A 24,963-nucleotide genomic window follows, 5' to 3' on the forward strand; every position below is an offset into this window, starting at 1 on the left:
ATGAAAATGAAAAGAAAAACACACGACTACGGATTCTCTGATTTTACTCTTGGAAATACTCGGACCTTGCAAGGTTTGATAAATACTAGACACGCACGGATTGATCCGGGGAACTTGGAGAACCGTATCGAAGGATCGTCCATATATTTGTTTCTTACCCACGAATCTCTCAATTGGCTCCGAGATAGGAGTCTGCAGAGTTGAGTAGTTCGGTATCCAACTGGGATGAGAATCACGTGCGATTACTGAAAGCTTCGAAGAAGTTTGCAAATACGTGATATAGCTGTATGAGAATTTTAAGCATTTTCCTTTGTACGTGCGAGAGTTTCGAATGGTCTGAATCCGGGAAACGGTCTCACTCCCCGTCTCTCTTTCTCTCTCACTTTTTCTCTCCTCCCCCCCCCCCCCCCCCTCGCCGGCCTTTCCTGTCTCTCTCTCTCTCTCTCTCTCTCTCTCTCTCTCTCTCTCTCTCTCTATTTCTCTCTCTGGCCATTAGCGGCGAGCCTCCCTCTTCGCCCTTAAAAAAAAAGGAACGCTGTTTTCTTTGTCAAGAAAAACTTGGCAGTCAGAATGAATTACAAAGTTTCATACCCAGCGTATCTCGAACCTTTCTTCCACCCCGCACAATATTCCTTATCTTTCTCTCTCTCTCTCTCTCTCTTTTTCTCATAATTTCTCTCCGACTCTCTTAAGCTTTCGAGGAACACTTTACGAGTACATGGAATTAATCACAGTGGCTCTTTCGAGGCAAACGATTGACGGATTCCCGTTTTCTCACGCATTATTTATCCATTATACGCAATGTTCACATGTAAACTATAATTACCGACGTCTCGTTAGCACAGTTTTGAAAACAACGCTATTATTAATACCTCCTCGTATGAACGGGCATGGTTACAATGGTCCAAACTTCCTCGCCATGAGTTCATGTTTGAGTTGGGCTTATTGTGCGGACTACGTCGGAGTTGTTCATAGGTAAGATTATAATTATAAGCACTCGGGGTTATTGTCTCTCTCTCTCTCTCTCTCTCTCTCTCTCTCTCTCTCTCTCTTTCTCTCTCGATCTCTCTCTTTCTCTCTGTTATTATGCTCACGATTCCACGTATTTCGACTCAGCATTGTCGCGAATAAAACAAAGCCTGACCTTACGAATGCCAAATTATTCGAAATCAAAATTATTCATACTTTCACGTTTGATATACTTTTATTATTATAGGACTATAATTGACATTATATTTCACATTTATTCCCCAAAAATTTGACGAAATATTATATGTATATATATTATATACGCAAATTTCAATTTATCAACAATAATACTTTGTTATATGATAAAAACAAATTTGTCAAAGTTTTCTCAGTAATAACAGATTCTACTTGTCGATAAATCAGGCTGACATTTCATTTCAGCGAATTTGAGATCAATCGAGGAAAAAGAATTATTACAACGATGTTACTAAATATGTATATTATTACAGAATAATTGAAGCTGAAGAAAAAAAAAAAAAAAAAAACGCCAGAAAAATTATTTTAAATGTGGCTTGTTGAACGAATTGCAACTTTTCGTATCCCAGGGGACGGAATCAGGTATAAAACTCGGCATGAATTTCGTCGCGAGTTACGTTTCAACGACCGTTGAGAGTTGGAGATTCGCTTCCGTCTAACGATTATTATTACTATTATTGTGATTGTTATTGCATAGGAGAAAATACAAGCGCGAACGTAGGTACAATTCAGAGATGAGAGAACCGTTGAATCGTCAGCGAATTTTACAACAATCTCGTCTGTATTTTTTTCCTTCTATTTTCTTGTCCCTTTGCTTGAAAAAAAAAAAAAATATGTATATATATATATACATATATTCTCCAGCATCTTTTTTATCCTTAGTTTACCGCCGATCATCATCGCCACCGATTTCCCTCGAGTATTCATTCTGCACTTTTCAAATTGCACGTTTCCTCTGGGTAGTGAAAGTAAAAAAAAAAAAAAAAAAAAAAAAAAACGAAAAAAAAAAAGAATCAAATCTGTAATATGTCTCACAAATTCGATCATGTTTGATAAAATCTCAATTATACTCTGTAATAATGACTCTTGTCAAACTTATCGTCACAAATGTCAATAGCTCAGATCTTATTATCAAGTTTGTTTCGGGATTTTCTTTCCGCCACTAAATTTCAGACAGAATTACGGTGCTCAAAGGTGTAACCTAAGATACTGTAGGTTCTTATACAAAACCATATCCGGTTTAACAAGAGTTTGCGGAAGCGAAACACTCGTAACCCGTACAACCAGAGCCGCGCATCCGGTACTCAGCTTGAAGCCAACTGTGCACGGAGTTATGAATAGGTGCATAAATTCACCTACTCTGTGTAGATTCGGCCACCTGCAGAAACGAGAATTGTAGAAAATACGATGGGACAAAACCGCGCGATCCGGAATTATAATATCAATGTGAAATAATTTTAGGATCTGGTGGTTTGCAAAGTTGGATTTGATTTCTAATAAGAAAAATTTTAAGATACAGTTTCAATGGCATCTAAGAAGTGATTAGGAATTACTGACGTGTCATTCCAAGCGTTTTTCGTCTGCAATTTATTAAAAAATTTTACACCAACTCGATAATGGTAATTGCGTTCGATTGGAGAAATTTAATGTAATACTATTATACTCGATAATTATTCCGTATCAACTAAGTAAAGTTCAATCATATCGATTTATAATTAAATTCAATTACTTTCGGATTGAATTGTATTGAGAAAATTGTTTTAACCTTGATGTTTAAACGTCTGTTAAATTTCTGTAGTTTTCTTGTTTCTTCAATAATTGCCTACTGTATTTATCACACATTTTTGATCCTATTGACAATATCATTTTTCCGCAAATTTGGAAATTTAAAGTTTCAAACGCGGTCCGCTTTCTGCCGTGAGAAAAAAGTAAACGGTGTGTGTTCGTGGCGCAAACGTCAAATAAACCGTGTCAAGAGCGCCTCGGCTCGATGTGCGCGTGTATTGCAAAGGCTTAGCCGCAAATCCGCAATGCGCAAGTGGAGAGTTCGCGTTTTTTCTTGCGGAAAGTCGCGCGTTGTAATCTTTTTAATTAACGGAGAAATTTCTCTAATTACGGTTTAGCGAGTTAAGCTTTGTTCCTATTCATTCGGTTACGGAACGTCCGAAATATTTCATTTAAACATTTCCATTTCAGTTATAAAATGTGTATTTATAAAATATTTTTTCAATTCCACGAGAATGAAATTGTATCTTATGTATAAATTATGTAACATGTATAGTCTACGTTTGTCAGATCTGCTAGAAAACATTTCAATTTACAGATATCGAATGAATTTTCTCGCAGTCATACTGCTGAATTGAAAATCTTTTTCAAAAATAAACTCATTCTCAACCGAGCTTTCTTTTTCATTCGATTTCTCTTCTTCGAAAACTGCTCAGTCTGCGTACCTACGTAATAAAGCTATCAAATTTCACGAAGAGAAAAGAAATTCTCATTCCTATCGAAAATTAGTTTCTGAGTGGTTAAAGTTTTTTTTTTCTGATTCCTTCTTTCCTCCTTCCGAAAACTACGCAAATGTTCACAATGTCCTTTTGCTGTTAGTTTCGGTTTCAATTACCACGGATAAAATATCGAAATGCAATCCTATCTTGAACAGAAAATTTATTCCGTGTCGTCGATCGAATTTGCGTTAATTTAAGTGACAAACCCGCGGAGTGCGAAGATCAATCGTCGTTACTGGAGAAGAAAATTTTCCAAGCCTCAAGGGACACTTTGGTGGCGGATTCCGATAAGTTTCAGCTCTGCGGGCATGGATATTGCGATTCCCGTTAACTTGAGCGGAAAATTTGGCAAAAGTGGCTTGTCCTGCTTTGCCAAAATCCCATCTCGATTTCTCCCCCGAGTTTCAATTTCTAAAATATACATCCGGCCGATAGTTCAGGGGTTTAATTGACGTTTGATTGTCTCTAATTTGTAACCCACCGCCGCTTGCTCTCACCCTTGCACACCTTTACCCGTCTCGAAATCGAGCTCGAGATTGTGAAATATTCAGAAACTGCACTACGCCGCGGCGTTCAGCTGTCGGGGAAAAGCACTCAAATCAACTGCTTTCTAAATTCATCCCTATTTCAAGGGAATCACAATATATAGGCGTGTGAGAAATATGTTCCTATCTACCTTGTACGAGTTTCGTCTTTTTCACGCATCTCACTTTGATGAATGAGAAAAACAGGGATTACGACGCGGTGGAATGAATTTTAGGTTTATTTATCGTTTAAACGGGAAACTTAATCTTTCTACGAAATTATTATTATTTCAATTTTAATACTGTCTGGTTCTTCTTTTACTTACGTTCAAATACTGGAGGAAATTTATATACGATATGTCAAAATTTATGTCACCAAAGGGTGCAGAGAGAGAGAGAGAGAGAGAGAGAGAAAGAGAGAGAGAAAAAAAGTAAAGCGTTTATTAATCCTTTGAGTCATAGTGCTAAGTACTCTTACCACATATTTAGACAAGTTTTCAACATATTTCTTTGCAGTTTTTTTTTTTTTTTTTTTTTTTGCTACTTCTGATAGTATACTGATAGGTTTTCAATTTACTCGAGAGGAATTATTGTGATATAATGTAAATTATTATTCTTGGAAAGCAAATGGTTGAAAAAATTCGTGAAAATTGAAGAAACAATTCATTTCCGAGAAAGTTAACTCCTCTACACGTGCATACGTTTTACATGAATTACGAATTCTTGGGGTAGCTGATTACGATTCTGAAATCAGGTTTTCACAAATTCAGAATAGCGGATTCAATACAGCGTACAAAAATTTGAAATTCGATCGAATCCGGAGAAAGATACTCTGCTCAGGGGTTTCTGAGGTCGCTGACTACGAAACTGAAATCAGATTTTGAAAATTCATTGGGGCGAATCCAATCAGCAACCCCAAAGGTCTTTTGACCAAATTTGATCAAATTTGAAATTTTCGACCACCACATTGTATCTGCCACCTTGAATTTTCAAAATTCGATTTCAGATTCGTAATCAGCGGCTCGAAAAACCATGGAATACTATTTTGTTCTAAAAGTTTTCTCAGTATAATGATGTGTGACTCAGAGGGTTAAAAATGTCCTAGAGCAATGAGCGTCCTGAGGACAACACAAAAGATATAATCAACCAAGAGAGAGAGAGAGAGAGAGAGAGAAAGAGAGAAAATGTATCGAAAAATAAAATTCATTACACAAAATGAGCTTTATTTTTGTAAAAAATATATTTTCATACTTTTCAAATATCATTCCTCTTGTTTTCTTTCTTTTTATTTTCAACCTCGTAGCAAAATTCACATTCCCGGGGGTGAATTGTTTATCTGAAAAAAATAAATAAATAAAAAAACAGGAGTCGTAAAGAGCAAGTGTTCGGATCGCGACTGCGTTCTAATATACATTAATTCCGAAAGTCTCGGCATGCATTGAGAAAAATTTCATTTGTTACAGCAACTAGAAAAATTCATTGAAACAGGTATAATTAAAAAAAAAACTGTTTGAATATTGTTGAAATTACGAAAAACGAGGTACGCGTAAACATTTTGCGCTATCGTCGATTCTTTTTTGGTAATTGCAACGCAAAATCAGTTTATGAGGTTTACACTACTTTTTTAGTTAAACAAGGCATTGACGTCAATTTATATACTATATTTTTCGATTGTGGTAAAAAATGAAAATGGTTAAGGACCGAGCGGTAACCGTAACTAAAAATTTCTCTCAGTTCGCTTGGAGTTCCTCGCGATTTTCAAGCTGCAAGCTGCAGTTGAAAGTTCATTGACTCGCCTCACGCTGCGCGCATGCATCTTTCAGCCCCCGTGGTGTGCTTTAATATACAAGCGAGCGTGTACATGCATCTGCCCAAACTGTACGAATGTGTACAGATGCCTTGAGGTGGTGGTGAAAGGTCTTTGAAATCGCTGTGACGCCGGGTGTTTAATATTAATGGACGCATTATTTCAATGTTGGTATATAACTAACATACTCCGAGCTTTTATGCACGTCATTCGCGTGTCACAGCCTCTGCGGGTTGAAAAGTAAAATTAAGAAAAATATTCAAAGATTTCTCCATTTTCAAGAATAATTACACTCCGCCGTGACAGTTCGATTTATTATTACAGAGGTGATAATTTATCGATCAATCATCACCGTTGTTTGTATTATTCTCCACGAATCGGGCTGAAAGAGATTCCGTGTAATTGATTATTTCCATCGTCGAAAACAAGTCTCGATGAAAATATAATCCATGAAATAGGAGGTGATTGATTGGTATTTTTTTTTTTTTTTTTTGTATTTTTATTATTATTTTTATTACTTGTAGATATTAGGGGAAAAAAAGCTCATTTATCCATCGCGCAATTTGATCTAATTCTACGTATTATAACGGATTAGAAAAGCCATTTTCTTTGATTAAAGGAAAATCTAAAGGAAATGAAACTGTCGTTTGACTGTTTAGAAATTATCGATGACAAACCATGGAATTATTATTTTTTTTTTTCCTTCTTGTGTCTATTTTGAAATATTGAACTATGAGTTGCTGCGTTATAAGTACAAGTTCTAAATATTATATTCGTTGTCACGTTTCCATTATTATCGTTTATTCTATGGTTCTTTTTTTTTTTTTCTCTCTCTTACTTTGGTCAAGTAACGATCATCAAAGCTGAGTGTCGCCTCATTTCTTTCGCCCTGCAAATGATGAAAAATTGTTCCAGTTGTGAACGGTCAAGATGGATGTGCCCCTTAAGCCTTCTTGCTTCCCTCTCGTGTTTTCTTCTCTTCGTTTTTTTCCTCTGCTTCTGCTTTTTCTGTATAACTTCTTGCTCGCGCGTATTACAACAGCCCTGCAGCGAGTGGAAATAGTACAAGTAGAAATGAGAAGTCATGAAAGCTGCGGACTAACGACAAAAGGTAAAACATTTTTCAAGATTACACGATGATACGAGTGATAATGGATGACGGTAATGTTGACGATGATGTAAAAATATGCAGTGATGCGTTTTTTACGTAAATAAATAAGCTCTTCTTTACCGATTGTCATTTTGGTTTCGGAATTGCTTTTGCTTAATTTTTCAACGGATCATCGATGCTTTTGTTTACGAAAAAACTGAGAGCGTTTTATACTACTATATTCGCGTTTATAATTTTGTTTGTTTACCAGTTGATGTGACGAAAACTAGTTACATAATATGTGATAACCGTTTTATTCAACAAAAATTTTACACTCAGGAATTTTTCCTCTGAAGTTTTCCCTATGAAATACTGTTTTTCAAGTGATTATGTCCAAAATCACTGCAGCTTACGAATATGTTGACTTTTCACGAATCCGCAACGTATGTAATAAATGTCTCGTAACGAGTAAAATTTTCCAAAAAGTAACGATGATTAAAATTGCCACTAATCGAGGTCTTGGATTAATTTGAGCTGGAAATCGGGTCGGTAACGGCGAAATTCTCTACGGTATCTGTATTTTAAACAGTATTTTAGTTGACTCCAAATTTGCAAGTACCATAGGGGAAATTTAATCCCAGTCTTGGGAGCTGCGTGGGCGAAAGCCGTTGGCTGTTAGGTAACCATTCGTTTCCAAAGTTGGGGAAAATTTATGTCCCCGGTAGGAGCGAGGCGCCGTCCCTTCTCGTAACCCGCCATCCAGCGCCCTTCCGATGCTGCAGGGAGAGCAAAATCCGAACCCCTTTTGCAGGACTCCCATGGGGAGAGGAAAACTGCGGAAGGAAGGAAAGAATGGAAAAAAGAGAGTAAAGAAAAATACGTAAAACATAAAAGTACGGTAGGACCGAGAGAAAACTTTTTATCCAACCTGGATGCTTCTCTCTGAATGATATTGTTTGCTTACGCTGATAATTAAAATTTGAAAATCAAACAGGCTGCAGGCAGAAGCGTAAGATGTTTTTTAAATGTTGTTTTTACTTCTCTCTCAAGGGTAAGCGCATAGAAATTGATTAATCTACCAGCGATTATACGTTATCAAAAAACACCCTTAAAGGTACAATTTCGAAATAATATTATAGATGTTTCGTTATTCTATATACGAGCAAATGCGTGTCAAACGTTCAGTTGCTCTGAAATTCAAACTCTTAGAAGATTTTGTGTCATAGCTGGTTTACAATTTACAAAATTACAGTAAAACGGGTATTGTTACAGTGGCGGTTTAAATGTCGTTGTAATTACAAGGGAATGTGATCCAAGTGACTATTTAGAGTGACTACAGTTGTTGAAAGCACAATATTTACTGGTTACAATATTTTTCCCGCTACACGAGGTCTCGATATTGATTCGTTTTTTCACCAACATAAAATTATCACAATAATCGCAAGAAAATATGATGTGAGTAACAGTAATAAAAAAAAATAATAGTCACAAATGGTAGACTTTCTATTTACAGTCATAAGACCCATTTTCATTTTAGTACCCAGAACTATATTCTCGATGTGTTTACAGACGGTTGAAAAAAGTGGGTTCATTTTGAATGTTCGAGTATTGAAAACCAGCCATTCGATTCTTGATCGAGATATTTTTCACCCTATCCGATATCTAAAAAACGACTCAAACGATTTACTCTGAACTCGTCGAGAGTATTCTCGGATGATTCGAGATTGGCAATGTGAAAAAATCTGAATCTTTGTAAGCACAACATAATCCATGATCGTAGAATTTTGTATTTTGAGGTTAGATTCGATTAAATTGGTAACGATTCTGCATTACCACTGTAACCGACTCATAGAAGAAATCTGTCGTATCATCGGAGAATGTTGAAAACGTGACACAACCCATAACCTTCGAATCTAATCTAAAAATAAAAAAAAATTCTACGATCATAGGTTACGCTGTGCTTACAAAGATCGATCCCGTTTAAACCCCTGACCGTAAAATTTAATATTCTTGTGCTTGATCCGACAGTCATTGGATGTGTGACGTTTTCAGCATTCTCGGATGATACGACAGGTTTCTTCGATTAATCGGTTACCGCGGTAACGCAGAATCATTACCAACGTAATCGAATCTGACATAAAAATACAAGATTCTACGATCATGGATTACGCTGTGCTTACAGAGATTCAGATTTTTTCGCATCGCATTACCGGTACATACTCACAAGGATCGATCGTTTCGAGGTTGTTTCGCAGCCGTCCGGGTGCGGCGCTGCGGTCGGTGTCTGCGTTGCCAACGTAACTAACTCACCGAAAAAATCAACCCTCTCAGAGTCATTGCAGCCAAGTGTACACGGACTCGGTGTGATCGATCGATCGGAGAACGAGGCTCTCCTGAGTTCGGCGTGCAGTGTGCAGTGTTCAGGACACGTTAGGGGTTCCTCGATGGCATACCGTAGACCAATACATGCCTTCGAGTCTGTATAACCCAGGGGTTGAACCTGTACACCCCGCATACCCGGCGCAATCTGCAGTTAATTAATCGTCCGCAGCACGCGCAACCCGATAGATAGAAGCACGACCAACGTCGTGTTCCCTTACTGAGCTTCCGATACCGTTCTCCGATCCATTTGTCCAATCCCCCTCCCGCCGACGCTTTAACCCTGGCTAGCGCCTGTGTGTATACTGATCAATAACCACCCCTCGGCTTTGGCGTACCTACCGTCGACTCTTGCTACTCGGTACATCGTTCGTTATGATCTCTTCGCTTCCCGTCACGCATTGCACATCGCTCCCCCCGATCTCCATCTCCAGGCATCATCCGTCACCGTGTATAACTGCGATATGACAACTGCACAACTACCCCGTGTCAGGGTTGTCCCTGATCAAGGCTGACCAATTTTACCACAGGTATCTGTGTAGAAAACTTTTTCACGGTTCTACGGCCTCGGAGAATATTTGGGAAAAACCGAGAAGCGGACGGGAATTCGAGCAGAGTTTCTGGAATTTTTTTACATTCTTCAACGTTTCACCGCAAACAAGGAAAATGTTTTTAGGCAGTGTGTTGTAGGTATGTAAAAACAAATACGTGTATGCGCGTGCTTGAGTGTAAATTAAACTTTAATCTCTGTCAATTTGATTCGCATATACAAAATGTTGTTTAAGCACTGAAGAAATTATCAGGGCTGTAGGTACGTCATTAATTTTTTTTTCATGCATTAACGTTCTCATTAACCATTATTTTTGATTTTTAATACAAAATACATCCACTAGTCGTGTAATATCAATTTTCAAGTGTAAGATAATTCCGTTAACCATTATATTGTAATTTTTGATGCTGTATAATTCCCATTAATCATTGAATTTGATTTTGAACGAAAAGTGTTCTTACAACAGAATAAAAAATTCACGTTTAATGCATTAATTTTTATGATTAAAAATTTTACAGCCCTGAGAATGATCAGCGAAAACGATGAAGTTTACCGGAGCCACGAAGCACTTGACCTAACGAGATATCTGCTTCTCCTGGTTCGATTTCTGTCTCTCGTCTATATTTTTCACCACTCGAAGCTATTCGAGCGATGTTCGCGATTCATCTCACGATCAGTTTCGATATCCTGCCTCATACATATCATGTATACAACTACATAAACACAGTAACCGAAGAACGCCTAAACGACTCTTTGTCGCTTCACCAACGACGGTTATTTATTCTTGAAAGCATTTTTTTTTTTTTTCTATATTTTCTTTCGCCCTTTTTGTGGGGAGGTGTGGATAAAAAATGCCTTTCACTTTTTTATATTCGCCTCCGCGGTGAAATTCAACGATCCAGAACTGAACTGATTGAATTTTCTGGGAATGGAATAATTTGCTATATATAATATATATATAATATATATTATATATATACTCATAGCACTCGGTGTAAAAACTTTCTGTACGTGATGTGTACAAATAGTGATATTGGTGATTTTTCATTCTTCGTTTATCTTCTTCTCTGACCGTATTACTTTTAATCTTAACGAACGTATTTTCCGGTATCATAAAGGATCGAATACTGCAATGAGAAAAATTTCATTTGTTACAGTAACTAGTAAAATTGACTAAAACACGTATTGTGAAAAAAACTGTTTGAATATTGTTGGAATTACGAAAAACGAGGTACGCCTAACCACTTTGCGTTATTGTCGATCCTTTTTTGGTAATTGTAACGCAAAATCAGTTTATTCAGTTTACTCTACTTTTTTAGTTAAACAAGGCTTTAACGGCAATTTATCGTTGCACAAGCATTAAATTTTCGCAACGGCTGCAAGAAAATATAGCAACAGCGATCGTAATGAGAAAGAACAGTAACGGATACCAGACTTTCCGGTAACAGGTAGAAAACTAATTTTTATTTTCTACCTAGATCTATATTTTTCGATTGTGGTAAAAAATGAAAATAGTTAAGGACCGAGCGGTAACCGGAACTAAAAATTTCTCTCAGCGCGGCGAATAAAAACGTACCGCCACAAATAAAGTATTAATTGGTTTCAGAGGTAATGAATGTTTCATTATATATTATAATTGAATGCATATTGGCAGTTATGAATATCACCCCAAGTCAAATAGTTCGTTTCACTTATTATGTAACATAATTTTCCGCGAGAACTGTTTCGAATATGAAAATCTTCGTTTGTACGTCACATTTTTCACGGGAAGAAAAGAGAAGAATAATACTACTCAGTCAATCACAACAATGGTCTTTCGAACTGCATGCAGGAATGAAATCGTTACCGTAACAACGGAATGGCAGCTACTAAAAAATTTTGTCAATGAATTCTGAAAATGTTTATCGGACATGATTGAGATTCATGAGATCGAAACGCGAGCCGTTGTACTGTCGAGAACGCGGCATGGAACTCGAAGCCGTCCTCGAATATACGTATATAGGGTATTCCGTGCCAAGTCAATCCAATGCTAAAGTTGAGACTTTTGATTCGGCCAAACTCAGTCATCTTTTTGGATTCTGTGCAATCAAGTTCCATGAGTTTTGATCAATTTTTTTTTTTTTATTTTATGTTCAAACCGTTCACGAGATATGAATTATTGAAAAGTTTTTTTTATATTTTATCAAACACTTACAACTGTTTGAAAAATATATTATTGGAAAGTTGTTGTTTTTTTTTTTTTTTTTTTTTGTTCTCGTAATCGTGCGTTTTTATTTGTACTTTTTGAAAAATCAAACGCCAAAAAATATCAAAAGCTTTTTTAATAAATTTTAATCTTTTTTCTCTTCCTTTTATTTGAAGATTGAGAAATTTTTTTTTCTCACTTCTGAAAAGTACCGCAGTGTATTCCATAAATTTGAAAAGTCAGGTCTCATCGTTTCATCGTTGGGTAACGTTTCTTTATACTTTTTGATTCCGAATTCTTGAAATTGATGAAATCTATCCTTCTTTTTTTTTTGTGTCTTTTTCCCTACTCAACACTTCAAATGTTATTTTTTTTTTTATATCTCGTGTATACAATAACTTTTGCAGTAGGATGAATAGTCGTGGAATAACCCATACACATGTCATAATGTACGTGTATATAGGGCGAGGAAGGAAGGTGAAGCATTACTTCGAGATTAGAATAGTCGGAAATTCTCCTCCCTTTTCGCCGCTTATACATTTTCGCACAAGTGCGGCCCGCTTTTCCTGGTGATTATGCGACCCTCATCCCCCTTTTTCCCCGCTCCTTCTCTCGCCCCGCGTCCAATCGGCCCTCGGAGAGAGAGAGAGAGAGAGAGAGAGAGAGAGAGAGAGAGAGAGGGAGGGGAGGATGGTATGTAATTGGTCCAGGAAGAGGAAATTTCTCTTCCGTTTAATTGCGCCGTGCTGACGCGTTTCCGCATGCGTGTTTCGTATTATGGTTCTATTTCGTTGCCCAATTTATCCTCCACATCGCGGATATAAGGATCATACTTTATACGACGTATTTCCTTGACTCAACTTTGTTTCTTCATGTACCAAATTTGTAAACGGTTAGCCGTGAAATTTTTTTAATTTTATCAACGACTTCTCCTATGTTGTTACAAACCCTGAAAACCTTGCGAAAATTTTTTTTAGATTTTTCCAATCACCGGTCTTTAGACGACAAATTTTTCAGTCCATTTCAAAGCAAAAAAAAAAAACGTTCCCTTTTCGAAAACAAAACATTATTACGCAAGATTTAGATTGGATGAACGTTTTTCGATTTTTTTTTTATCATTCTTCCTTTGATTTGGTTACTGATTTTTTAAACTTTTTTTCCAGTTCGAAAACACACAATCAAGATTCAAGAAAAAAATAATTCATTTTATATGAATGCTGCCAGCCATTTTGATTTTTAAAACAAATAGAAAAAGTGATTGAAAAACGTAAAAAACCGTTATTCGAGTCTGAATCCTGCAGTGAATTTTTTTTATTCCAAAAACGGAAACCAATGTCAATTTTCGTCAGTTTTAACACTAATATTTTTTACACACAATATCCCAATATTATAGTTACCTTGAAAAATATTTTTACAATCAGTTAAACTATGTAAAAAAAACCAAATAAGAGTTGTAAATTAAACAAATTTAACCTGCACTCGGTTATTCACTGTGAGGAAGAAAAAAAAACATTATACGGTCAGAGTCTAAAACAATATTTCATATTCCATTATTATTCGTGAGTGTTATATATTTTATAATATTTAAACTAGTAAAAACTACACCGTCCGTATAAAATACATGCATATCATACACTAAATCATTCTCGTACAAAAGTTAAACTTTTTTGATAAATTTTTTACAATTTGATTATAGCAAAACATTTTTTTTTTTTTATCCAAATTCAATTTTTTTCACGTCACTCAGTACTTTAATTCACCTGGAGAACTTATCCGAGATAATCCGGCGAAATTTTTCCGCGTATAATTTTCAACAAAGTAACAAAACAAGCAGCGAAGCGGTCGCTTCTCTTAGAGCCGAACTAATTACCGAACAAATTCGATCAGGCCGAGGAAATCGGGGTCAGCAAGTTACGCAAGCCTTCGCAATCAACGACTAAACGTAGTTAGGCGAATATGCACGAGAGCAGGATGTTTTGAAGGATCGATGCAGCGAACTGATCCCACTGATTAACGATTGCACAGGCATGCGAAATATAACTTGTAATTTCTCCCTCAAGTAACAATGCTTTCCTTTTTTTTATGTATTTAGGTATGTCGAATTGAAATGTAGCGCTAGTTTTTTTTTTTTTTTTTTTACAGCACATAGAAAATTCATTTTGATGCATTTTCTGAACTATTTTTATGGAAACAAAAAATCAAATGAATATGGAACTGAATGTTTACGTACAAAATGAACAGCATTAGGTTAAAACAAGACTTAAGATTTTAGATAAATCGAATAGAATTGTGATATCTTTTTCTACTTTCTTCAAAACTCCTGTTCAATCTTTTTCTCTTGTACCGTCGATTCGGTTAATCTTGTCATTGGACAAGAGTTTTGAATAAAGTAGTAAAAGATATCACAAGTCTGATTTATCTAGTTTCTTAAGTCTTGCTTGAACCTAACGCCGTTTATTTTATACGTGAAAATTCAGTTTTAGATTCATTTTATTTCTTTTCCATAAACATAGTTTAAAAGTGCATAAAAATAAATCTCGATGAGCTGCAAAACAAAAAAAAAAAAAAAAAAAAAAACTAGTGCTATATTTCAATTTAATTACCTTTTTGGAGATAATTTAGGAATATGAGAAAATTCGGACTCGAACGGCTTTATTGAAGAAAAGTGTATTGAAAAAAACACATAGAAACAATTCTAACAAACCATTTTCATACGTAACGCGAACACGACTTTTTACGTGAATAAAACTGAATAAAATTCGGATCGCAATTGAAAATTGATGGAAAAATTTATTTCCTACGTTCATACCGGTTATTTCTCCGTGTAGCTTACGCAGCTGCATCTGGCATAAAATGCACGAAGAAACAATATGCGGAATATCGTTCCTGCAGACTCATTTTTATTCATACCGTGTTCTGTTCGTTTCTTTTTATTAAATTGCAGTTCCCCTTTAAAAAGGGTGAACAAACATCAGCTTCACTTTTCCTTTTCAATTCTCCACCGTAACTGTACGTAATTCGAGAAGTTGAATAACTTTTTATACAAATGTTCCAACGATTTTCTTTCGCGTTATCTTTTCACTCTTTACCGTTCTTCTCCCGTTGATGTAATATTAAAAAAAAAAAACAGAATCGACAACTCTTAGACTGCACACCAATCCATTTTATCGGAAAATTAAGTTTTACAACTCCTGCAATACCGCACACATAAAATCGCGTATTCTAAATTTCGCATTCAATAACGATCAATATCGAAAAACGAAATTTTATGCACACTTTAAACGTCTCGAAATATCTTTCGAGGCAACGCACGTTTCGATTACAATAATACACTGAGAAAAATTTCATTTGTCACAGTAACTGGAAAAATTGTGTAAAACACTTATTGTTACAAAAACTGTTTGAATATTGTTGGGATTACGAAAAACGAGGTACGCGTAACCAACGTCGTTGAAATGTGTATGGAAAATGAAACTACCCTTCATTTGCAAGAAGTAGCGACACGATATTTTATTTTTGCCAAAATTTGAAAGAAAAAAAAAACAAACATTAAAGATATAAAGAAAATAATGTAATTTCCAGCTATGAGTCTCTTTTTATACTCGAATATTTCCCTCTTATTTCATAGGACAAAATACATTATTTTCAGACTTTTTCAGGAATGAATTATTCAAAACGAGACGAGGTATCGAGCTACGCGACCATTTTAAATTCTCTAATAGCGTATGTAAAATAAGAAAACAAGAAGAAATTCCAGCCGTTCGACATCGGGAATAAAAGAAATACGGTTTGGGGATCGGAGTTTTCTTCTTTCGAAACGCGGTAACTTACCTTGTAGATTTTAATTCGCCCGTTGCCGTTTAATTTCAGCCCCGAAGAAACGGCAAACGGGTTTACCGAGCCCCTTGAATCGACTTCTCGGATGTTTATAGACGGTTTTACGGGGCGGCTCTGATTGCCCGTGTACAACAGGCGGCGTCTTTTCAAGACAATGTCAGGGGCTCAATTCCGTGTCGACAAACGACGACCTTTCGTTTCACCGGGACGCCGGATCTAAGCCGGAAATTCGAAGGATCGGACTTTAAGATCAGCGCTCTTCGAGTCCGGCGCAATTTCGTTCCTCCGAGTCCGTTCACTCGGGACGAAAATCGACCCCTCGTTCCACGGGGTGGACAAAACTAAACCCCTAGGTGCGCCTGCGGCGATTTCCGGAAATATACGACCGTGAAAAAAGTTGGAAAGTTTAATGCGCAGTTTAGATTGCCGTTTCTCGGCCGAGAACCCGGATTTCATCGGTTCTGGTCTCCGCGGATTCGACCTCAAGGAGACCTTTGGTTCGTCAATGATCGACATTTTTTTTTTTTTTTATCAGTATTATAACAAGACAGTCGGACATCGGGTATTTATCAAATTATTTCATTTCTGACTACGAAGATCTGTTTGAAAATTTACGAACGAAAATATACTTGAAAACTGGAGAGGATGAACTTATGCTGTGCGATTAATCGATTAACGATTGAGCTTTTCGATTGTATTTACAATTGATGGATTAATCGACGATTTCGATTGATATTTTTGCCGATTAATCAATTAATCGATATCTCTGATTGATCGTTTTTTTTTCGATTAATCGATCAATCGACGGTTTTGATCCATTTACCGATTGACGCGCAGAATTCTTATCAGGCAACTTTGATTCATCGATTAATCGAAGAAACGATTAGTCCAAACTTCCGATTAATCGATTAATCGCACAACACTTGTATAAACACAAATTTAGACGTCGACGGTTCATTCCAAATCGTTTTTAAATTATCAAAAGATGTTACCGTCTGTTCGGTTTCATCCTGCGATTTGGAAGTCAGTTCGAAAGACTGTTTTTCACAAATTAACCGGAACAGTTTTTTTCATTACCCTTTACAAAATTACAATGATAGATCGATTGTTATCGACATATGACTGTGTAACTCGTATGAAATTATAAATGGATCGAGCGACTGCTGAAAAGGAAGAGAAAATCTATTCAAGTAAATTTTTTCAGTATACTGATTTATAAATCGACGTTATCGATTCTTTATTCCTTAATATCTCAAGCGCTGGTATAAAATTGCAGTAAGCAACGATATCGACAGATGGATTTTCGTTCACATGTACGAGAGTGAAATTACGCAGATAACCCGGAAATATTTTCCGAGGAATCCCGTCGTCCCATGAGGATTTCATTCTCCCCTGAGGAACGAACAGCTTCGTCGGCTCTTCCGGATTTTCAATTTTTCCAGATCGTAAAAAAAGCTACGCTTTTTTTCCCCCTCGTTCTTCGGTTTACGTAATTCAATCTCGTCGTCAGCTATCGACTGAAAACGTTCCATCTCCTAGCCACAATTTCAAATGTATTTCACACTGAGAGAAATTTTTAGTTCCGGTTACCGCTCGGTCCTTAATTATTTTTATTTTTTTACCACAATCGAAAAATATAGTTCTAGGTAGGAAATTAAAATTAGCTTTCTAGCTGTTACCGGAAAGTCTAGCATCCGTTATTATTCTTTCTCATTGCGATCGCTGTTGCTATATTTTCTTGCAACTGTTGCGAAAATTTAATACTTGTGCAACGATAAATTGACGTTTACGCCTTGTTTAACTAAAAAAGTAAAGTAAACCTCAGAAACTGATTTTGCGTTGCAACAACCAAAAAAGGATCGACGATAGCGCAAAGTGGTTAGACGTGCCTCGTTTTTCCTAATTCCAACAATATTCAAACAGTTTTTTTAACGATACCTGTTTTACTCAATTTTTCTAGTTACAAATGAAATTTTTTGTCAATGCACCTGAAGTCGATCAATAGAACTGCGTTTTTCGGAGAATGTTAAAAATCCGTAATGTTTTTAGTTACGTTATATTCAACGAAACATTTCGTAGAATAAAACGCTATCTAAATTTTCCAAGAAATTGAAATTGCAAAAAAATTTAAATAATGTATAATACGGTAAAAAACGAAGCTTTCAAATTACCGATCCTTCCTGACGAAATTTTTTAAATATCCGCCAATTTGGGGAATGAATTCTCGAAGGATCACAGAGAAATTTAAAAAGCCTTCGAATCGATCACCGCAAGCTCACATAATTCTACAGTGAAAAAAAACGACATGTTTTACAGGGTAAATTAAAGCCACGTGATACGTTCGACTTTATTCTTGGCTTTTCTCTCTCTCTCTCTCTCTTTTTAGTGTTCATCTTGTCCAATTTTATTTACTTATTTATGTATTTACTGGTTCTTTCTCTTACTTATTTATTCACCCACTGAATAACTCATTGAAACGTTCATCTATTTTTACTTAAATTCATCTATTCATTTATTTTTTTTTATACTTATTTACTTATTTATTTCTCTTCCATCATACTTTAATCTCACTTCATTTTATTCGCACATGTCATCCTCCTCTGTGTCATCATTATATTTTTTTCTTCATGTATTCATACATCCACATTTAGTTTCACCTCTTTTTATTTCTTGTTACCGCCTTACTTGTGTCCAAGATTTTTTGTCCAACATTCCCACGGGCATAACAAACCTTATCCATCTATCTATCTATCTCTCTTTGGCTTTCAGAAAAGTTATACACAGTCAATTTCTTCCTCCCTTGTTTCCCTCGGGTTGTAATCGTTTGGTTTGGTTTTGCCGGCCGAGCGCTCGCGGATATCGAAAGCAGTTTAAGATAAACGAGAGCCCGGGATTAGGATCGTTGAAAAAAGGATCCCCGCCCCGAGTTCATCGGCGGATATGCGTCAGTCGGCCGCATCAAAAGCGATCCTGCACGAGGTCCTTTCCTGTCCTATCATCCTATTATTTATATCCTAGACTTCCGTCGATTTTACCGAGCGTAACTAAACCGCATCCCTTCACTGTTTCAGCATCTGCGTGACGGTCGTTGTTCTGAACGTCCACTTCCGGTCACCCCAAACCCACAGAATGGCGCCCTGGGTAAAACGAGTATTCATCCACATTCTTCCACGATTGCTCGTCATGCGAAGGCCGCAGTACAAATTTGAGACGAATCGGTAAGCTGGTTCGAATTATTCATGGGTAAAAAAAAATTCCATGTGTCACCGTGTGTTGGAAAATAATTGAATTAATTACGAGCGAATATTTTTCAATTTCCGCTTGCGGGGCAAAGATTTTTTTTCTTCACCTATTCTCGTGAAAAAGGAACGGTTCTCATCGTAAAACCTTTTTAAGCTTGAAAAACGATTCGTAACTTAGCGAGTCGCACTTGCGAAAAATTTTCTAATCAAAATTCTCGAACGATACACAATCCCACAGATTTCAACATGCCAAGTACCGTATTTATTATAGCTAAGTTATAACTTGACGGTTCCTAAACAATGAAAAACCAAAAAAAAAAAAATTAAAATAGAAAAAAGAAAAGCCCGTCCGAAGCTCAAAATCAGAGATACATTTTTCTATCACGAGAGATGTATTATCTCTTCCTGGAAGCTTTCCAATATCACGCGGGCTTGCACGTAAGCTCGAAAAGAAACAGCAACAATTCATCGATTCGAAGGCGCAGTTACACGGGAATATAATAGAATTCAGAACCTTGTATAGTATATAAGAGAAAGATTCTCCGGAGTCTGGACTTTCTCCTTTTTTTCTTCTTTTTTCTTTTTTTTGTTTATGATTCAGCCTTCTTCTCGCTTTCTTCCCTACGTTTGTATGGTACATCCTTTCACGTACGACTATTCCGTATACAAAAATTTTCCGCATCCATCAAATACGCGGACACACGAGCGTGCTCGGATTTCCTTGATATCTTATGTATTACATTGTATGTATGTATGTATGTATGTATGTATGTATACATACCTTGTAGTAAAAGCATATTTCACCGCAGATACTCTTCCGGCAGAGTTCTGATGAGGACCGTACGAGGCAAAGAAAAACCTTGCTATTATCCTTATCATCCAACAGCGCAAGAAGACACCGATGATCATATCGGTTCGAAAAGATTCCAAAGCCGCGTTTCATCGAAAGAGGATCTCTCGCCGTCTAGGTAAAGTGAAATTTGATGCGTTTTTTTAAAAATTTTTTTTACTATTACTCTGCGAGGAATTTCGTGAAATTCGATTTAAAGCAGGAAAAGTATAACTTTCATGTTGTTTTATCAGTTTTTCGTTCACTATTTTGATGAATTTCTTTGACAACTATCAGCATCAGTACCTACTAGTTTGGATGGATGATTGGATACTAAAATTTTTCTTACTGGCTAATAAGAGATATTTTATTTTGTTATGTAGCTTTTGAATCAAGAAATTATCGCTATAATTAGCTTTAATAAATATTGATGTATTTATAGCTGTCGGAAGTTTTCAGATTATATTTCAAAGTTGATCTGTTTGTTTAGTATATCTCATTTGTTTATCTTGGACTCAAAATTGTTTTTTTTTTTTTTTTTTTGTTACGATAGAAAATGAAAATAACCAGATCAAGATTCAGATTCAAACAATCTAATCACAACTAGACATTTTTTTTTTTTTTGGCATCTGCATTTGACGTTCGAATGTATTTAATTTTTTCTGTAAGAATTCAGTAGCTTTAAAAAGAAAAGTTTAATCTAAAAGGTGCGTCTAGCCAAAGAGTCAATATTTTTCAATCGGGAAGATCAATTCGACTAAATGGATGGTGAAGAAAAAACAGAAATAATTATTACCGTATAACGGTGACAAATTTCTCGGAAGAATCACAGGAAGTATAACAAGTATCGTAAAATCAGTACAGAACAAAATTGAAAAAATTTAGTAAACTTGTACTAAAGTTGTGAAAACTTAAGAATATTGCAAAATAGCAAATATTTTGACGAAAATTCACCTTCCAATTTTAGAATCATTTTCGGAGGAAGTGTCGAACCTCCCTGAACAACGTTTGTAATCCATATTGTTATTTCAATCAGCAAGCGAGTTTATCAAGTCGAAAAATTTCCGCGTCGGGGTTGAAGTTCCGAATTAGAAAAGTTCCGAAACCGCCTGATTCCGAATTATTTGGTGTCGAGACTCGAAGTGAAGTAATCAAACTTTTATGAAATAAGAAAGCTTTGAATGGTCGGAAAGCCGACGGCTCGAAATTCCGATGAATAAAGTATCGATGTAGTAAAATTCTAAAAATTAAAATACACCTACACGGCGTAGTTCACTCAACGAGTGGGTGTGAAAAATGTGAAAAAACGGAAAATCAAAATTATCAGGATTCCAAACGTAAAAATATCGAAAATCCAAAACGAAAACAGATCAAAATGGTGAAATTTCGCCAAGCCAGAAATTCACAGAACTGAAAATCTTCGATAATTCGGAATTTCGATGTTTCAGATTTAAAAATTTTCTCACTTTCGGAACTTTGATTTTTCCCTTTTAGCATTTCGTTCTTTTGAAACTTTGAGCGTCGGGTTTCGCACCGTTCGAAACTTTGATGTTTCGTCAAAGTTCAATTTCGTTACTTCAACTTGCGCCACAAAAAACTTGGGAATTCGATGCTTTGAGAACTTTTCAAATTCGGAACTTCAACCCCGTCCCGAATTTCCAGCTTAACAGACGGTGTCCGATTCGGCGGTAGCTGCCAAATCCACGGACCAACTTTACCGCCTCTACCGTTGCCTCTTCACCCGGAAACCGAGGAATTATCAGTATCCGGTGACGGGCCAATCGAAGAAGTGAAAAGCCCGGTTCTCCGCACACCTCCGGTATTTTCCCACTCGAATTGCCCCCCGGAATTGCACAGATCTTGCATCTGCGTCCGGTTCATCGCCGAGCACACAAAAATGCTGGAGGATTCGACGAAGGTAAAATTTATTTGTTCGATAAATTCAATACTACGATCAAACATGTTTACACAAACGTGTGGATGTATTTAAACATTCTTTATAAATCAGGCGTGTGAAATTTTTCTTGTCGAGTGTTTTTTTTTTTTTTTTTGCCGACAAAGCCTAGTTCTTGTTATGTGCATGCTTTGTAAGAATTTTGATGCTAAGAAACAATTCTCCCTATCTCTCTAACATCTTCTAATTCAATTTCTCGATATTTCGAAAATTGTTGAATTTCCACATGTTACAAAAGAAGAAGATTCTGTTTTTTCTGCTTTCTCACGAATAAATGAGGAAGTTCGGTTGCCGGAAAGAAGCAAAATCAAAATATAAGAAAACTAAAAAAAAAAAAAAATCGATTCACCACGACTTTGTGTAATTAAGCAATTGCAGTTCTACGATCGAACCTTGCAGTTTTCCAATATAGAAAATTTCTCATAAAACTATGCTTTAAAGCCGTATTTTCAGAGTTTCGAACTTGATTTCCAGGTGAAGGAAGACTGGAAGTACGTTGCTATGGTTTTGGACAGGTTGTTCCTGTGGATATTCACGCTAGCCGTTCTTGTCGGAACGGCTGGTATAATCCTTCAGGCACCAACACTTTACGACGATCGAGCGCCGATCGACAAAAAGTTCAGCGAATTCGCGACGACGACGGTTGTTCGATGTCCACCCCAATAGTCAACGCCCGAGCCCTGCACCGTAGCCAAAGATTAACCCCTCTACCATTCGAAAAAAAAAAAAAAACCTCCCCCTCAAGAAAAAAAAAAAAAGAAAAACACGAAATTACGGCAAAAGGGCTCCGCCGAATGGCGAAAATGTTAAAAATAAGAATGAAAATAAACGAAGGAGAATGTATCGAGTCGATATAAACATTGGTAAAGAAGAGGAGAGAAGAAAACAAAAAAAAAAAAAAAAAAAAGACAACATCGACATTGAAACGAGGACGCATAAAACGAGATCGATACTGCAAGAGAAGAAAATTGAAATTTTTTATGAAAACATTTGACTAAATTTTGAATACCCGAACGTGCCTGGCGGACTAAAATATCCATTCGAATATCGCCGTTGCCCTGCACAGGCCGAAAATAAACAAAAAAAAAAATTAAAAAATACAGCCTTTCACGTGTTTTCCAATTTGTTTCTCTTACTTTTTTTCTTTCACTTTGTTTAACGATTGTTTCGACTTTTCTCGTTTTCGTAATTAGGAAAAAGAGATCATATTTTTTTTTTTTCTTGCATTTTTTCTTCTCAGGAAACAATACAAGGGTGTAAAAATAAATTTGCATCCCGATTGCTGCTGAAAGAGCAGACAAACAAAGATGGATGTCATCCGAAACGGTTTTGCATCATCGATTCAAAAATCATCCTTAAAGTATATATATATATATATATACGTACATATATATTAATAATTAGTATATATATACATATATGCTACGTGACTACATACATTTCTTTGTTTTTCCGCTGATAAACGAGTAAAAAAGGATTTCGTTTTATACTATCTTGCTTATTGTTTATAGTTCGCACGATACGCAGTAATCACGACGTTTTCCGTGTTTCATTAAAAACTTCCAACAAACGGAAAAGAAAAAAATATATGAATGAAAAAAAAAAAAATAGAATAATAATAACAATAATGATAATTATAATTATAATTACAGGAACGAAAAATTAAAAATGTGTAAAATTACCCAGATGACTTAGACTCGTGAATCGTAGTAAGATTAAATATTATACGCTACACTCACGCGTGTATGTATAATAATGAAATCGAGTGCGTGACAAATACATTATGTATATTGTTATATATTATTTCTACACTGACAGTATACATACATGTATACATGCGACACATATTATAATATACATATATATATACATATTATATATATAAATAGTCTGTGCTCAAATTTTCGCAACAAAGCTGCCATTATATAGTTAATTGTTAGTAAAACATAATAATGTATTATAGAAATGATGTGTATCCACTATTAACAAAATGATAAAAACGCGATTAAAACTAGTATTGTACTATAGGTAAAAGAAAATCTGATAACAGAAAAGAAAAACGTTGAGGAAAAATAATTTGAAAAAAAAAAAAAAAAAAAAACTCGTTTATTTGTCTGACGTGTAAACCAAAACCGGAAATATCGTCTTAAAAATTTATTTACATGTACTCGTTCTTTGAAATTAAATATTGTGAATAAAAAATCCCTCGTCTCTACCAAGAAATTCAAATAATACGGCTTATTTTATTCGTTGTAATTCCATTCTTTTCTTTTTTCTTCTTACTTTCAGCATCATTAATTGCTATTAAACGAAGAATATAAATTGTGTTTGGGTATATTTTGTATCAAGATCCGCTCTGTCTGATTCAAGGTGGCGAAATGAATGAAATAAAAATGAAGTAAGATAAAATAAAAACTTAGGTCAGAATATACAAATATGGTATATATGTATATTCACATATGTATATATAGGTATATACATATGTAATATATGTAATAATATACGTAACGTCACTACGGACATTATAGGCAGTAGAAGAAGAAAAAAAATAAATAAATAAAAAAAGAAAAATGAAAGAGAAATAAGATTATATACAGACTGTAGGTACCTAATTTGCACATAGGCATATTTATAATATATAATATACAATACATGTATATGTATAGGCACCCGGTATGTTAAAAAAAAAGAAAAGTAAAAAAAAAAAAAAAAAAAAGAAGAAAAACAAACGAACAAGTAATATTGGCGGGGGATGATGTCGTCTTGCGAAAAATTGCTTTGCACGTGGATTATCCTAATCTTTGTTGTTTTTTTTTTTTTTTATAAAATCATAGACAGCCGTTCTCATCTGGTATTAATTTTCAATGTAAGTCTCAGAAAGGCCGAAGCATAGAATTCTGAAATTATCCAGATAAAAATGATGAAAAAATTTCCTATACTTCCAATAAATTTGGGCGTTTGCTGCCCGATCAAAACGGATGCAATTTTACCCGATCGTTTTTGAATTCTTAAAGCTTGTAGCAAAATACTGGTACGAATTTGATCTGAAATTGCATT

General features: G+C 35.6%; 1 protein-coding gene and 1 long non-coding RNA gene across 5 annotated transcripts in view; one reads left to right on the plus strand and one right to left on the minus strand.

The window, feature by feature from the left end:
- The window catches only part of nAChRalpha4 (nicotinic acetylcholine receptor alpha4), a 136,289-nt gene extending 112,251 nt beyond the window's left edge, over positions 1–24,038 (plus strand). For 2 of the 4 annotated variants that reach the window (XM_046620918.2, XM_046620919.2), the window contains exons 8-11: positions 18,953–19,099; positions 19,933–20,091; positions 21,615–21,870; positions 22,381–24,038. In XM_046620918.2, coding sequence (XP_046476874.1) covers positions 18,953–19,099; positions 19,933–20,091; positions 21,615–21,870; positions 22,381–22,572 — 754 coding nt within the window. In that variant the 3' untranslated portion in view covers positions 22,573–24,038. The remainder of the gene's footprint in view (positions 1–18,952; positions 19,100–19,932; positions 20,092–21,614; positions 21,871–22,380) is intronic. The other 2 variants (XM_046620920.2, XM_046620921.2) reach the window with 1 other exon arrangement.
- On the minus strand, positions 6,631–9,534 carry LOC124216421 (uncharacterized). Its single transcript, XR_006882609.2, has 3 exons — positions 9,155–9,534; positions 7,550–7,763; positions 6,631–6,884 (listed from the first exon to the last, which is right to left on the minus strand). It is a non-coding gene; the product is annotated as an uncharacterized lncRNA (long non-coding RNA).
- Positions 24,039–24,963: the final 925 nt, after the last annotated feature.

The sequence above is a fragment of the Neodiprion pinetum genome, chromosome 4, assembly GCF_021155775.2.
Source record: "Neodiprion pinetum isolate iyNeoPine1 chromosome 4, iyNeoPine1.2, whole genome shotgun sequence".
NCBI classification, from domain to species: Eukaryota; Metazoa; Arthropoda; class Insecta; order Hymenoptera; family Diprionidae; genus Neodiprion; species Neodiprion pinetum.